The 14957-nt window shown below is 34.6% G+C and overlaps 1 protein-coding gene and 1 non-coding gene across 2 annotated transcripts; one reads left to right on the forward strand and one right to left on the reverse strand.

Moving 5' to 3' along the window:
- Positions 1-526: 526 nt before the first annotated feature.
- Positions 527-5770, reverse strand: LOC145056889 (phytyl ester synthase 1, chloroplastic-like). The gene is made up of 16 exons (XM_079004610.1): positions 5628-5770; positions 5404-5489; positions 4541-5313; positions 3842-4252; positions 3706-3757; positions 3539-3594; positions 3285-3443; positions 3108-3212; positions 2923-3026; positions 2715-2836; positions 2520-2628; positions 1828-1958; positions 1383-1752; positions 1194-1307; positions 999-1084; positions 527-915 (listed from the first exon to the last, which is right to left on the reverse strand). The coding sequence occupies exons 4-16, from the start codon at positions 4221-4223 to the stop codon at positions 612-614; spliced, it is 2094 nt and encodes a 697-aa protein (XP_078860736.1). The 5' UTR covers positions 4224-4252; positions 4541-5313; positions 5404-5489; positions 5628-5770; the 3' UTR covers positions 527-611.
- A 385-nt stretch (positions 5771-6155) lies between these two features.
- LOC145060737 (U6 spliceosomal RNA) lies at positions 6156-6256 on the forward strand. Its single transcript, XR_013686922.1, has one exon. It is a non-coding gene; the product is annotated as a U6 spliceosomal RNA (small nuclear RNA).
- The last annotated feature ends 8701 nt before the right edge of the window (positions 6257-14957 follow it).

Below are 14957 nucleotides of genomic sequence, written 5' to 3' on the forward strand. Positions count from 1 at the left end.
TCAAGAAAACCAAATGAAATGTGTGTTTCATGTATATATCATTCCATATGAATGACATAGAGATACAACGTCATGTATGTAGGTGGGAAAAAAGTATGATAAGAATCCAAAACTGGAAATCTTGTAATGAAAAACAAAACCTACATAAATGATATCAAGTTCAAGCCGAATTAAAATTAGGTAGGACGTTTATATCGAATTTTAATTTAGTTTGCACTTTTCAAGTCCATATATTGAAAACCAAAATCAATATAAATTTGATTGAAGAGATTGCATTTAAACCTTTAATCGATCCATTTAAACAAACACCCCTAGTTACATTAACAATATACATAAAGAAAATGCGAAGCAAGACTTTGATAATCGACCAAAATTCATTCATGTTTGCTTTATGTATCAAATTGTATTTTATTGGTAGTTTGACATTGATTTATAATTACTTGTCATTTAGTACAAAAAGGTTAAACGGATTTGTTTAATAATGTAATTAACTTCACACCTAAACATTTCTAATGAAATATAAACAAAAGATACAACGTACAAACATCTATATAAATAATAGAATGTATAATCATCAAACAACAACAAAAGGCATATAGATAATATAACATTCATGGATCAAAAGAGGGAATTCGATCCAAATCCCCATTATTCATTTGTTGCCACACGAACCTTCGAATAACACTTCTATATGGATCATCGTCACGTTTTTTAAACAAATAAGCCATATTCTTTTCCACATCACATTTTATCTGAAAATACAAATCTTGAATATAATCTTTGTCATCCAACATATTTTCTTTTCCTTTTGTTCGTATAGGCTTCCCAAACATAGCATACAGTCGACCTGGTAGCTTTGGTAAAAATATAGGAAAATGAAGCGGTTGTTTAGCAATCTCTCCTCCCATCCCCTCCCTATACATAAATAACAAAAAAAATAATCAGCAATTATGCATTCACATATAAAAAGTGATTAAAACATAATAGTAAAAATTCACCTCAAGTTTGTTCTCCCTTGATTGAATTCATTCACCATTTGATCAAGGAAAGGGATCTTTTTCATTTCATTGTAATCAATGAGTAGCTGGAAACAAAGTAGATTAACAACATCAATTATGATTAAAGATGAAATAAGTAATACTAAAAAAATATAGTTTGTGAAATTGTAAAGAGAATGAGTTAGTTGTTGTTACTTCTGACATGTCATCTTCTCCAACAACTCCAAATGGAACAATGGTGGCTCCAAACTTAACTGCCATTCTTACAAATTCTTGTTTATCAGGCCAAAACAATTTGCAGCCTTCACCCTATTCACCATTATTTTAAAAGTTTACAACGGAATGGAATCACAAAGGAGCGGAATGGAATTGGTGATTGATTACCTTACGATGGAGAGCCTCCCTAGCACCACCAGGATAAAGTAATGTATACGAATTTCTTGCTAACAATTTGAAGAAGTTTCTTCCAGACACCGGAATTGCACCAAATAGTTTCATAATATCCGAATATGGAATCATGAGATATTCATATTTTTTATCAAATTCAAAGATCTGAGGGTGGGCTAAGCCATGGATCATGGTTTTCTTTTCTCTCAAAAACTCTAAAACAATAGAAAAAACATCAACTCCCCATAACAAGTGATTACCAACTATTAATACGGGTCCTTCATCTGGAACCCCTGAAAGACCTCTCACTATTTTTCCATCTTCCATTGTTGAAAACATTGATGCACCCATGTAAAGCCTATACCACCTACACTCAATCACATAATATTATGTTATATATAATATTTTTATTTCCTATTGGTTTCTAAATTTATTAAATTACCAAGCTTCCATTGGTAAGGTTTTGAACTCTGTCATACTTGGAGGCAAAAAGTCTCTAAAAATATCAAACTTTGAAGTATGTCGATACAATTGAGTAGCTTTTATAGCCGATAACACATTAACACCATTTTCCTACAATGAAAGATTTTGATATTTGTTAAAACACAAAAAAAACAATTTACATTTTATATTCCAACAAGATTGCAAATTTTTGTCCCACCCAAAAAGGTGGGGATTTTGCTTTTGATCTCTTGTTTGTGCAAAAGACGTGAATGCCCTCCTTATTGTCATTACCAAATATACCCAAAAGGGGTAGTTTTGTCCACAAGAAAAGTGAAAAGAAAGATCTTAATATATTCCAACAAGATTGCAAATTTTTGTCCCACCCAAAAAGGTGGGGACTTGCTTTTGATCTCTTGTTTGTGCAAAAGACGTGAATGCCCTCCTCATTGTCATTACCAAATATACCCAAAAGGGGTAGTTTTGTCCACAAGAAAAGTGAAAAGAAAGATCTTAATATATTCCAACAAGATTGCAAATTTTTGTCCCACCCAAAAAGGTGGGGACTTGCTTTTGATCTCTTGTTTGTGCAAAAGACGTGAATGCCCTCCTTATTGTCATTACCAAATATACCCAAAAGGGGTAGTTTTGTCCACATGAAAAGTGCAAAAAAAGATCTTAATTAATATATACCATTAATATTGTGTGCCCATTTTCCTCAAACACACGTATATCACAGTGAGGCAATAATCTTGAAAGCCTTTGGGCCTCATCTTTACTTGGTAAGAGGTTATCTTTTCCACTGAAATGCAAATATTTTATTATTATTAATAAAAACAAGAATTGAATTATGAAGTTACAAAAAATAAAAGAAAAAAGAAAAAAAACCTGGCAAGAATTAGAACTTGAGCTGTAATAGTATGAAGACGAGAGTTAGCATATCCAGCAGCTGATTCAAGAAGCTTAATCCTCCAATCAAGAGTGTCTCTTGGAATTATTGTGGTCATTGCCTATACGAAGCAAAATTCAAGAATGGAAGTGGAAGTTATTAGAAGGGCTTTTTGGTAAATTTTGTAAAGTTGAAGGTGTTGCTTACAGAAAGAAGTGGGATATCTTCAGTAAGATTGCCAATCAATTGCCCAAAAGAAGGCAAATGGTTTGGACCATTAGTGTTAACCATTGCCATCTTTACAAAATCACCTGAAAGAAAATTAATTGTAAAATAAATAAATCAAAAAAGAGGATTATGATTTATCTTAATCAAATTCTAAGTTGCAATACCTAAAAGGAAGCTTGTGAGATAAGGAAATGAGCCATAATGTTCAACAGGAAGAGTCTTCATGAACCCTACTAATGGATGCAGTGATGATCTCTCATAAGCAGTTGCTGAAATGAAGAAAAAAAAATACACGCATAAAATAAAAGAAATTGTGAAAAGAAACAAAAAGAATAATTAACCTGAGTTTGCTAGAATGAGTATTAAGTCAATTGTAGGGTTACGAGAAGCAACTGCAAGTGCTAATATTGCTCCAAAAGATTCTCCAAGCAAATAAATCGGCTTATTTGGGGACAAATTTTGTTCAATCTTTACACTTTCTTCCACAATTTTAATCAACCCTTTCATGCAAATACAAGGGTAAAACGGTCATTTACTCTCTCATTTGGTTCCATGAAGTTTTTTACATAATATAAATACAAGAGAAGATGATAACCTTCAAATGGTGTTCGATCATGAGAAGGAATATGCAAGCATTGAACATGGAAAACCCTGTCATTGTATAAAATTTAAGCAAACATTTATATCTTCCTATTAAAGATTCTATAAAACAAAAGTTTATAAGAAAAAAAATGTTCAAAGAGAAGATGAAGATTAACTCACTTTCCAAGAGCTTTCTCATGTACAAGAAGGCCAGTTCCAGTTCCTTCCAACCCTACACATCCAATTAGGAAGTAAATAAATATAAGCATATCTTGCAGGGGTAAAACGGTAATTTGTGTAATTTTATACCAATTACCAGGCAAATACATAAGAACAGGAGAATCTTTTAGAGGCCTGTTACAGGCAACAGGGCAAAACCACCTAGGTGGCCCACCATCATTACTAGTTAAACGACTCAAATCAATGGCTATTTTAGTGTAATCTTTCATGGTTTGTGTTCCATAACCATCATCCCACAAAGGTTCCAACTTCTCAGGGGCATTTTGGGAACTCTTTTTTCCTCCATTTTCATAAGATGCTAGTGATACAACTGTATTCTTTCTGTTAACACAAGAAGCTGCATTGATCTTGAATATACTCCTAACAAGAACACGTGAATGCAGCCTATGGGTTTTGTCTTGAGACAAAAAGGGTGATGATGATGATGAGACACTTGAATTGCTCACAAGTAAGGCCATTATGGAATACTTCCACAAGAAAATTGCGCCTAAAAAATCAAAATCAAGACTCTTGCTCTGTGATTCTACGATTTTAGTAGTTTTAGGGATTTTAATGTGTTGATATTTGTATAATTATGAATTCGGTAACAAGAAACCCTAACAAAAGGGTGCAAGTTACGTGTTTAATTGAGTTCGGGAACAAAATGAAATGTGCGTTTCGTGTATCATCCAATATGAATGACAGAGAGATTGAAAATCACATATGTAGGCGGGAAAAACGTACTCATATAAACAGAATCAAGGAACAAAGAAGAAAGGTTAAAAATTTCTTTTACCTGGATGATCGAATGGCGAATTTGAGGTCGAAGAGGATGGAGACTATCATTTCCGTTTGTTGGTATCTCCATTGCAGCCCAGCGAAGCTAAAAGCACAAGTTGGTACTGAAAACAAAGCTTCCAAAATCAGTCGCACGAGGTCAATTTTCGTCGTAATATTTTCAAACTTTCGACTAATTTTGCAAGTTTTTATGGAACCCTACTGAAAGGGGGAATTCGATGCTTGCTCTTTTTTTCCATAATTGATATCTTTATGGTGGTTTGTGACTATGTTGATTTATCGATGGTAGATTATGAATTCATTTCCCCCCTTTTTTTCGTTCATAAAAGAAATGGTTTACAATCATCGGAATATTCTTCATTTTCTTCATTTTCTGTTTTCATGGCTATATGAGCAAAGGGCAACAACTTTTACATCCACTTCCCACACAGTGAAACAAAAGAAGATTACAACATACAAATAAGTTACATTCATGGATCAAACGATGGAATTCGATCTAAATCCCCATATTTCATTTCCCATAGGAGCCTCTGAACAATACTTCTATATGGATCTCCCTCACGCTTCTTTAACAAATAAGTTACATTCTTTTCAACATCAAATTTTATCTGCATGTATAATTCTTGCAAATAATCTTTGTCGTTTACTATATTTTCCTTTCCTTTTGTTTGTATAGGCTTCCCGAACATAAAGTAGAGTCGACCTGGTAGTTTTGGTAAAACTACAGGAGTATGAAAAGGTTGCTTAGCAATCTCTCCACTCATCCCCTCCCTCGTATCAAAGAAAATAGAAGTATTAGTATTCATCAAATTAATGAGTGAAGATAATCACAAAAGTCATGATATTTCCAAATAAATATACCTCAAGTTTATTCTCCCTTCATTGAATTCATTCATCAATTGGTCGAGGAAAGGGATTCTTTTCATGTCGTTGTAATCGATGATTAGCTGGAAACGAAGTACTTGACAATATTAAGTAGTGATGATTAACATGAAATAAGTTAACTTGAGGATGAAATTGAAAGTTGGTTTGTTTGACTTCAAAGGTCAAGTGACTTTGTAAAGAGTATGGAAGTGTATTCTTACTTCTAATATGTCATCTTCCCCAACAAATCCTAATGGGATAATGGTGGCTCCAAACTTCACTGCCATTCTTACAAATTCTTGTTTTTCAGGCCAAAATAATTTGTAAGCTTCACCCTGTTAACAACAACAGAAAGTGATTTGTAAATTTAAAAGAAAAACGCTCATTTCTTCACATGTTTAAGGCAATTTATAGTTAAATGCTCAAACGGGAATATATATATATATATATATATATATATATATATATATATATATATATATATATATATATATATATATATATATATATATATATATATATATATATCTACATAATGCATTGAATTCGTTAGAATTTAATGAATTGACATATCAACATTCTAATTTCCATACAACTCTACCAAAATTTTCTTACAATGCTTTTAACTTTACAAAGTCTAATGGAACATATTTTCAATAATTAAAAAGTTTTTTTTTAAATAGTTTAATGGCATATTTGGCATTAGTACACCAACCGTATCAGATATATCTTTTTTTTTAAATAGCTTAATGGCTCATCTGCCGTTAACAAGCTAGCAAGATGCAGAGAAGATTAGTATGACTCCAACGCAAGGATGACACACACAAATCGAGAAATGACAAAAAAAATGCTCCATGTCTGACACATAAGATTATGAATAGGGCCGGCTTTCATATCTTTGGGATAAATATAAGAAAAAACATCTTATTATGGAAATCTTATTAAATTCAACCCATCTATTATCTCTTAAATATTAAAACCTCTTAATATTTCTTTTTGTTTACACATTTTCCTTTGTACTGATAAACCAAAATTAACATATTTGAATTTGTTATATGGATTTTTGTTTTACGCCTTGTTCACGAGTTCTACTTAAGGAGGGATGTGGATGGAAATGGAGAGAAAGTGAAGGATGTCGAAGGAAAAATTGTGTTCCCGAGTTTCATTAATGGAAGGAAAGTGAAAGATGTCTAAGGAAAAATTGTGTTCCCGAGTTTCATTAATGGAAAGAAAGTGAGGAGAATGAAAAGATTTTGAAATCATATTTTCCTTCCAAATTTTCCTCCCAAATTGGGTGGATTTGGGAAGAAAGTGAGGGAAAGTAAAATCTTTAAACTTATTTTCTTTTCCCTCCTAACTTGTTGTGACAACCGTCAAATTCTGGTCAAGTCGAAGTCAAATAAAGTCGGCAAGTCAAACCGGTCAACCCACTAACCCTTTGTGTACTAGGGCTTACGTTATGTATTTACTAAACAACTCGTTATTCTAATGAGAGATCATAAATCGAAAAGTACGTACATCTAGATCTCCTTAACCTAAAACTGTGGTAAGTGACGAGCCAAACCGATAAAACAATGTTGCATACTCATCGGGAGTGTGTAAGATCCTTAAACAAGGCTTAACAGGGTTTACGGACCTTGCATTGCGAAGCCGGACACTCAAAAAGGTCACAAACGAAACCGCTCTCAATCGTTTTCACTCTATCTCTTCTTATCGAGAATCTCTCCCAAATCTCTCTAAGTATGTGAAATCTCTCCCAAATATCTCTTTGTGTGTGAAATCTCTCCAAGAATGTCAAATTTCTCCAAGAATGTGAAATCTCTCCCAAATCTCTCTCAAAAGTTTCCGTAACTTTTTGAAGTCATTCGGGTCATTCCGACCCTTAACCAGGTCAAAAACCGCTTAAAATTGAGTTAGAATGGAGAAAAACCCCAAAAAGACCCAAAATCCCCTCTACAGGGCCGAAGCCTCTTAGGGTCGGACCCTCTTGGACCGGAAGTAGCTAGGACCGAAGCCCCAGGGTGCAGCCGCAACAAGCTGACCGTAGTCAGCGAGCCGCAGCAAGCTGACCGCAGCCAGCGAGCCGCAGCGCCGAATCCAGAACCGAGCCCCCCCGCAGCGAGCTTCTCTTCGGACCGCAGTCCCTTCCCTTCAGATCCTCCCGAAGCGACTAAGCCACTCCGGTTTTGGCTGCTGATGACCGAGACTCCGGTCCTGACTTCGGATTTCACCCTTTTTCACCCGGTATTCAATACTTTTAACGTTTTAAGCCCGTTTTTAATTATTTTAGCGTGAGATTTTATCCAGAAATAATATTTTAACATTTAAGACCCTAAATAATCATAATTTGGGCATATTTTCATGAAAATATTTATTTGAGAATAAAATCTTTTAAGTGAGATCTTGAGGTGGAGTGTGAATCTTGCCATAATATTTGGCACAAACCACCACCCCATACCCATTCCTTTGACCAACTATTGTACTCCCCACCACTCCTAGTCACCTCATGGTACTACCCCACTCATTTTCCAGCAACTTACGTCCAAAGGAGTTGGGAAATCCCCTCTCCCACTCTTCATTCTCACTCACTTCTCTCATTTCTACCAAAGATCAAAACCCACTTTTCTCTCAAATTCTCTCCCTCAAATTCGAGATTTAAGGGCTGATCATCAAGTTTTCTCTCATTTGTGGTAAGATTTATCACCTTTCTCATGACTAATACATTTCCCTGTACTCAAATCATTGATTCTTACACAAATTTCCCTCATTATTGTGTTAGATTCTTGAATCTTCAAAGTAATTCTTCAAGTGTTCTTGAGTTGAACACTTCACTTCTTCAACATTCACTCACTGAAACCACTCAAGGTGAGTTCATACCCCTACATTTTCATGTTTTCTCAAGTTTTTAGTGGGGGAATACAAGTTAAAACACCAAGAACATAACTAAAATTTTCTAACAGCTTTCATCAGAAAAGTTGGACTCCATTCATAGACTGTTTTGGACAAATTAAACATTTTAGTTTTCAAAATTTTTTTAGGTGCAAGTAGTTCCAGTTCATAGCTTTAAAATGACTGCTTGCACATCTCCATATGATTTTTCTACAATTTATGGTGATTTTTACAAAACTGCCTATCATTTCAAACATCAATCCGGACCAGTCTGTGATTATGGACTTTTTCACACAAGTTAGAGGTCATTAAAATTTATAATAAAAATTATGAACAAACTAGACTCATTTTCCAAACTCTCAGAATTTACGGATTCTGATTTGCACCTTTAATTATTTTTCTATGAATTTTCTAAAAACAGAATAGAAATGACAATACTAGAAAAATGTTTTCAATTTCATTTACACCTTGTAACTTGTTGAGCAAGGTGTGTACCTTCATGTAATGATATGTTATTATCATATATGTCATCTTGGCTTATTATATAGACATACATCAGAAAACAAATAGATTCTTACCTTCATAAGTATGGTAAATATATAAATGGTATTACAAGGCTATATCCATTAAAATACAAACATTGGTAAACAATGACAAGTATAGTTTATGCTCACTACCCAAACAAATATTTAATAAACTATAATAGGTATAGTTTAGGATTCATTTACATGACAAACACATCATTAAAGGTATTACACATACAAGAGGGTTATTACCCCTATGAATAATTAAGATAAACTATAACAAGTATAGTTAAGTCCATTATACCCCCACAAACGAACATGCTAGTTATAAATCGGTATAGTTATGGCGTATATACATTACAAACAAAGTGATAAACTATAATAGGTATATTTTATGTTTCATCTACACTACGAACTTAATTACAAGAAAGGAATTCACCATCACCACCACTTTTGATAAGCTATAATATGCATAGTTCATGTTCACTACCATTATCGCTATTTGATGAACTATGATATGTATAGGTTATATTCACCATCACCACCACTTTTGGTAAACTATAATATGCATAGTTCATGTTCACTAGTCACTATCACTATCCGATGAACTATGATATGTGTAGTTTATGTTCACAGCCACTATTATTATGTCGTACACTACACTAGGGTTTGGTTCCGGTTTTTGGATTTAAGACCACATTCAATCTCGCATTGTTAGTTTTCAGCTATAATGTCTAAGTGTATATGCTAGAGTTATATAGAACTTAGTCGTGATTGGCTTAGAATTGGTGGTTCCGCCTTATTTCCTGTTCCTCGTTGGGTTGTGGGCCTAGGGCAGACCCATTACATTCGACGTTTTATCTAACTTTAATTTTATATAACTTATATACACAAGGAAATTATAGAAGGAATCTATAGGGAATTCTAGGATGCACTATTTCATAACATAGAAACTTACATTTCACATTTTGAGAAAAATATCGGATTTTCTGGAACAACTTAATTGCTTTTACGGGGAAAAACAATTTATTTCTCAATTTAAAACTCTTATGAACTCACCAACCTTTGTGTTGACACTTTTTAAAACAACTTGTATTCTCAGGAAATTACTAAACAGGTAAATCAACTGCTTTCGAGGACGGGATGCTAAAGCGATAAACTCAAACTTATTTTGTCATCATGATGTAATTGATTTTGAAACATGTAAACTTACTCTATGATGTAACTCTTTCAATTATATTGATGATGGTTGTGTTTGTTTTCTTCACTATTACGTTCGTTGTTACGATACTATACATGAAGTCATCCACCCTCAAACGTTTCCGCCGATCTGGTTTGGGGGTGTGACAGATTAGTTATATAAAATTAAAGTTAGATAAAACGTCGAAGGTAATGGGTATGCCCTAGGCCCACAACCCAACGAGGAACAGGAAATAAGGCGGAACCACAAATTCTAAGCCAATCACGACTAGGTTCTATATAACTCTAGCATATACACAAGGAAATTATAGAAGAAATCTATAGGGAATTCTAGGATGCACTATTTCATAACATAGAAACTTACATTTCACATTTTGAGGAAAATATCGGATTTTCTGGAACAACTTAATTGCTTTTACGGGGAAAACAATTTATTTCTCAATTTAAAACTCTTATGAACTCACCAACCTTTGTGTTGACACTTTTCAAAACAACTTGTATTCTCAGGAAATTACTAAACAGGTAAATCAACTGATTTCGAGGACGGGACGCTAAAGCGATAAACTCAAACTTATTTTGTCATCATGATGTAATTGATTTTGAAACATGTAAACTTACTCCATGATGTAACTCTTTCAATTATATTGATGATGGTTGTGTTTGCTTTCTTCAATATTACGTTCGTTGTTATGATACTATACATGAAGTCATCCACCCTCGAATGTTTCCGCCGATCTGGTTTGGGGGTGAGACACTCGTGAACACAAAAACTTAAAATTTTCCTCTCATTTCCTCCGAACTCGGAAACACGGAATAAAAAAAATTCCTTCCCCTCCCTTTCTTTCTGTCAATATTTTCCTTTCTTTTCCTTTATTAAATTTACAAAAAAAAACTTAGGAACAAGGCGTTAATGAAAGAAGAAGATGAATCCATCGTCTGAGACACTCTCAAACACACAAGGTTTTTAACAATCAAATTTTTAAAATTTGATATATATATATATATATATATATATATATATATATATATATATATATATATATATATAACCCGACTCAACATACAACATACTTTTATGAAGACTTTACTCTTGTTCTTTTTATTAACTTTTTTAAAATTTAAAATACTTAAAAAAAATGTCTGGTGTGTAATAATTAGAAAAATGTGCGAAGCTTTTGTTCTCTCTTTTTTACAAAACAACTTTTTTTAGAATTTAAATAACCTACAAAAATTGCCTATACAATATACAAAAAATTGTTTTATGAAGAGCGTCTGCTTAGAATCGAACTCAACCACTCTTTTATATTAAGTAACTTTGTTATTTTTTGCAAAATGAACGAAATATATTAAGTAACGAGCATAATTAATATTAGGCCCCAAACGTCGTGACGCCCAAGGCGGTCACCCACCTTCCCCCCGCCCCTATAGGGTGGGGGCCTGATTATGAAGACCTAGGAAATGGCTCCTATTTTAGCAATATTCGGGCCATAGTACACAAATTTCCACCTTGAAGACAATGTAACTTTTTGGGATGGAAGTAATGATGACATTCTTGTAATTACCTTAGACTAAAAGATACCTAAGTGTGATATTTATCTCTATATATAGAGATCTCTTGTAACATATTATTCTCATTATATACAATAACACAATTATACGGCTCTTCATGGTATCAAAGCCTAGGGTTTTCTAGTGCCACCTACCCTAAAAAAGATATACAAGGTTTATCGTTGCCTGTGGCACCAAACACTGAACAACCATGTTACTTCCGATTTAGTAGGCATGGACGACTCGAGCTTACCATGGAAATGACGTTCTTCATGTTGGTGATGGCAAATTGGTAAGAGGTTCAATATCCTACATATCAATTACCTTTTGTTTATCAAACATCGACAACTACGTCACGAAAATTATTTGGGTCTTATACGTGTTTAAACAAGTAAATTTGTGTTCAACCTATGTAAGACACGAAAAACGAATTTGAAAGTTGTGTCGACATGGAACACGAATTTGCAAAAGCCATAGTACTGCCATACATGAAAAAACGCATGTCGTGTTCGTGTCATGTACCAAACTGTCGAGTCTACTCTTTATTTACTCACGTGCGGGCACCACTATATACATGTTGGTCTATGTCGACGACATCGTCATTACCGTAAGGCGAAAACAACAATGTTGCAATCAACAAGGTCATTCAACAACTCAACACGACCTTTTCTATCAAAGATTTAGACCCCTTGAGCTTCTTGTGGGGAATTAAAATTGTCTCCCAAGGCTCATATATCCTTCTTTCCCAAAAGAAGGATATTTTGGAGCTTCTACAATGTACAATTGGCTGGCCTTTTTGACTCCAAAACAATGACCTCACCCATGACCATACGGAACCCAATTTCAGCCAATGACGGTCTCACATTCTCTACCCCTGTCAAATTTAAGTAGATCGTTATTTCTCTTCAATATGTCACCCTCTCTCATCTCGACATCCTTATGGTCAACAAAGTGTGTTGGTTCATGCAACTCCTCTTTCTCTTACCGCCTTTACCGACTCCAAGATTTCTCTTTCTACAATGCAATTTGCAGATCCTTCTACATCCTTAGCTTATGGGGGCGTACATAGTTACCTTATTCATCCATAAGGCTGCGTACCTCATACCAGATCGTTATGTACCGAATCGGGGTGCGAAGTCGTACCAAGTCGCTCTAGGAATGAAAGTCGAATCGGAATTTTAGCATAGCAAATCGATGATTGTCAATGGGTCGATCGATAGTCAATTTATGTGTGGGACGATTAATTTTGTGTACCGCCTCAATTGGAATCGCGATGGATGCCAATTTCAGTGTCGACTTTCACTTTGGCAGGAATTAATGAGACGCTTAGAAAAAGTGGTGTGTCTCCGATCTCAAACGAATTCCTCTGTACCAAGCTATCAATATTATGGATTGAGAAAAAATGGTGTTTGGAAGAAATACCAATACTCCAGCAGATAGTGAAACACAAGCAACACCCACATCAGTGAAACACAACCAGATTATATTGATGTTGATGATGAAGTACAACAAACAAAACAAAGATCAACAGCCCGTGAAGGAAAGGATGCAAGCAGACCACTTTTTGAAGAAGTTACATTCAATGGTGCAGGAAACAGTAAAAATGTTAGAGGTTCTAAACAATGGGTTTGTAACCACTGTAAAGGAAAATTTACCAGATCCTACACCTGAATCCATATCCATTTTTTGAACCTGTTGCAGGGAAAACTATTGACATTAGAAAATGCCCAGTCATGGTTAGAGATTAACAGAAGTGAGAAAGTATTAGGAAGAAGGTAACAGGAGCAGAAAAAAGTGGAGTTGCAAAGTATTTGAAAAATTTTGTTCTCTATTATGTGCTAACGGAAGCCCTTTCAATGTTTTACGTAACCCGCAATTCCTTGAAATGATTAGTGTCATCAAGAATGTGATAGGTTTTAGGCATAAGAACAATCCTATGTGCTCATACAAACCCTAATGCTTGGATCTAGGTTTCTCTATTGTACATGCTTTGAATCCAAGACTAATAAACTTAGATCTAACATATTATAAACTGAATTAGGGTTTATGGAATTACCTTTGATTGTTATATAGCAATAACAATCAATTCCTTGCTTGGATTGGCTTCAAAAGCTTAGTGCCTCAAGTGTTGCACCTCTAATGGAGTCACAAACACCTTATGCAACTTGGATGAAGAGGAGAAGAAGAGAGGCTGCCCAAAAACGACTAGAAACCCTAGAGAATCAGTTGTCCACGTTTTTGGAGCCTAAGGGGTCCTTTATATACTTGTGTGGGCTGCTAGGGTTTCAGTCAAAACCCTAATGGACAGCTTAAACTCTAAGCAGCCCGTGGAACCTTCTGGATAAGGCCATGGACGAAAATATGATGGGCTCCCATCATAATTTCGTTCACCCCTTGATCCTTTAGCATTCCTTAGCCCAATAACTCAATTATCCAATAATCGCAGTCCAGTCCCCTAAATTTAATTAATCTCTTTTAGCCACAAAATTAATTATCAATTAATTCTTGACTAATACTAATTAAACAATATGATTTCTCCTTTAATATATTATTCTCATAATATATTAATAAATCATATTTAAACCTTTCTCTCCTTAAATCATCCTACATATTGTTATGGTGAAGGCAACCCAAAAGGACCATGCTCATAATCGGGTCAAGTACATACCAAAATAGTTATGGACTTAGACACTAATCCAACAGTCTCCCACTTGGATAAGTGTAATAACTATTTTCCGTATGACTTCAGTACCTGATCAGCAATCGTAGCTTTCAAAAGCCGTTGTCAACTCTGATCTTATCAAATAACGTGTCCTCTAGATAAGGGATCATATATTCCTCCATTCTCAAGATATCGTATAGACATAAGACATGAATTTTAATCATTCTCTCTATACTGCTTCCCGACTTCTGATTTATGACGATTGATAACAGACTACAATTGAACACATCAACTTAGTCCCGGCTTGGCCAAGCGCTTAGGTGTCATCATTAAATCATCGAGAGGCCCACAGATATCGCTTTTATCCCACTTTGGATAAAAGGAATGGATAAACTTTGACTCAAATGCTCGCTTGCATTTACTGATCGAATCATACACAACAATGAGTTTTATAACACCAAGTTACTAGTGCGTTTACTTATTATCAATGTGCAACCGACCAACAAATAACAACGCACACGTCTCGGTTTTAAGAATATATAATATTATCGTCTCACTAATCACTCGTGATAAAACCATGAAGTGATCCAAGTGAGCGTGGGTTTAATCCAATACTCTAATCTTATCAAAGCACCATGAACTCTGCAGCAAACTTGTGCTATGTCTAAACCTTTCAGACAATCTACAGACTCTTCATGACAGTCTTCCTTCATACTTACTTCCAACGT

The sequence above is a fragment of the Lactuca serriola genome, chromosome 6, assembly GCF_051521515.1.
Source record: "Lactuca serriola cultivar US96UC23 chromosome 6, Lser_US96UC23_V15, whole genome shotgun sequence".
In the NCBI taxonomy this organism is placed as follows: domain Eukaryota; kingdom Viridiplantae; phylum Streptophyta; class Magnoliopsida; order Asterales; family Asteraceae; genus Lactuca; species Lactuca serriola.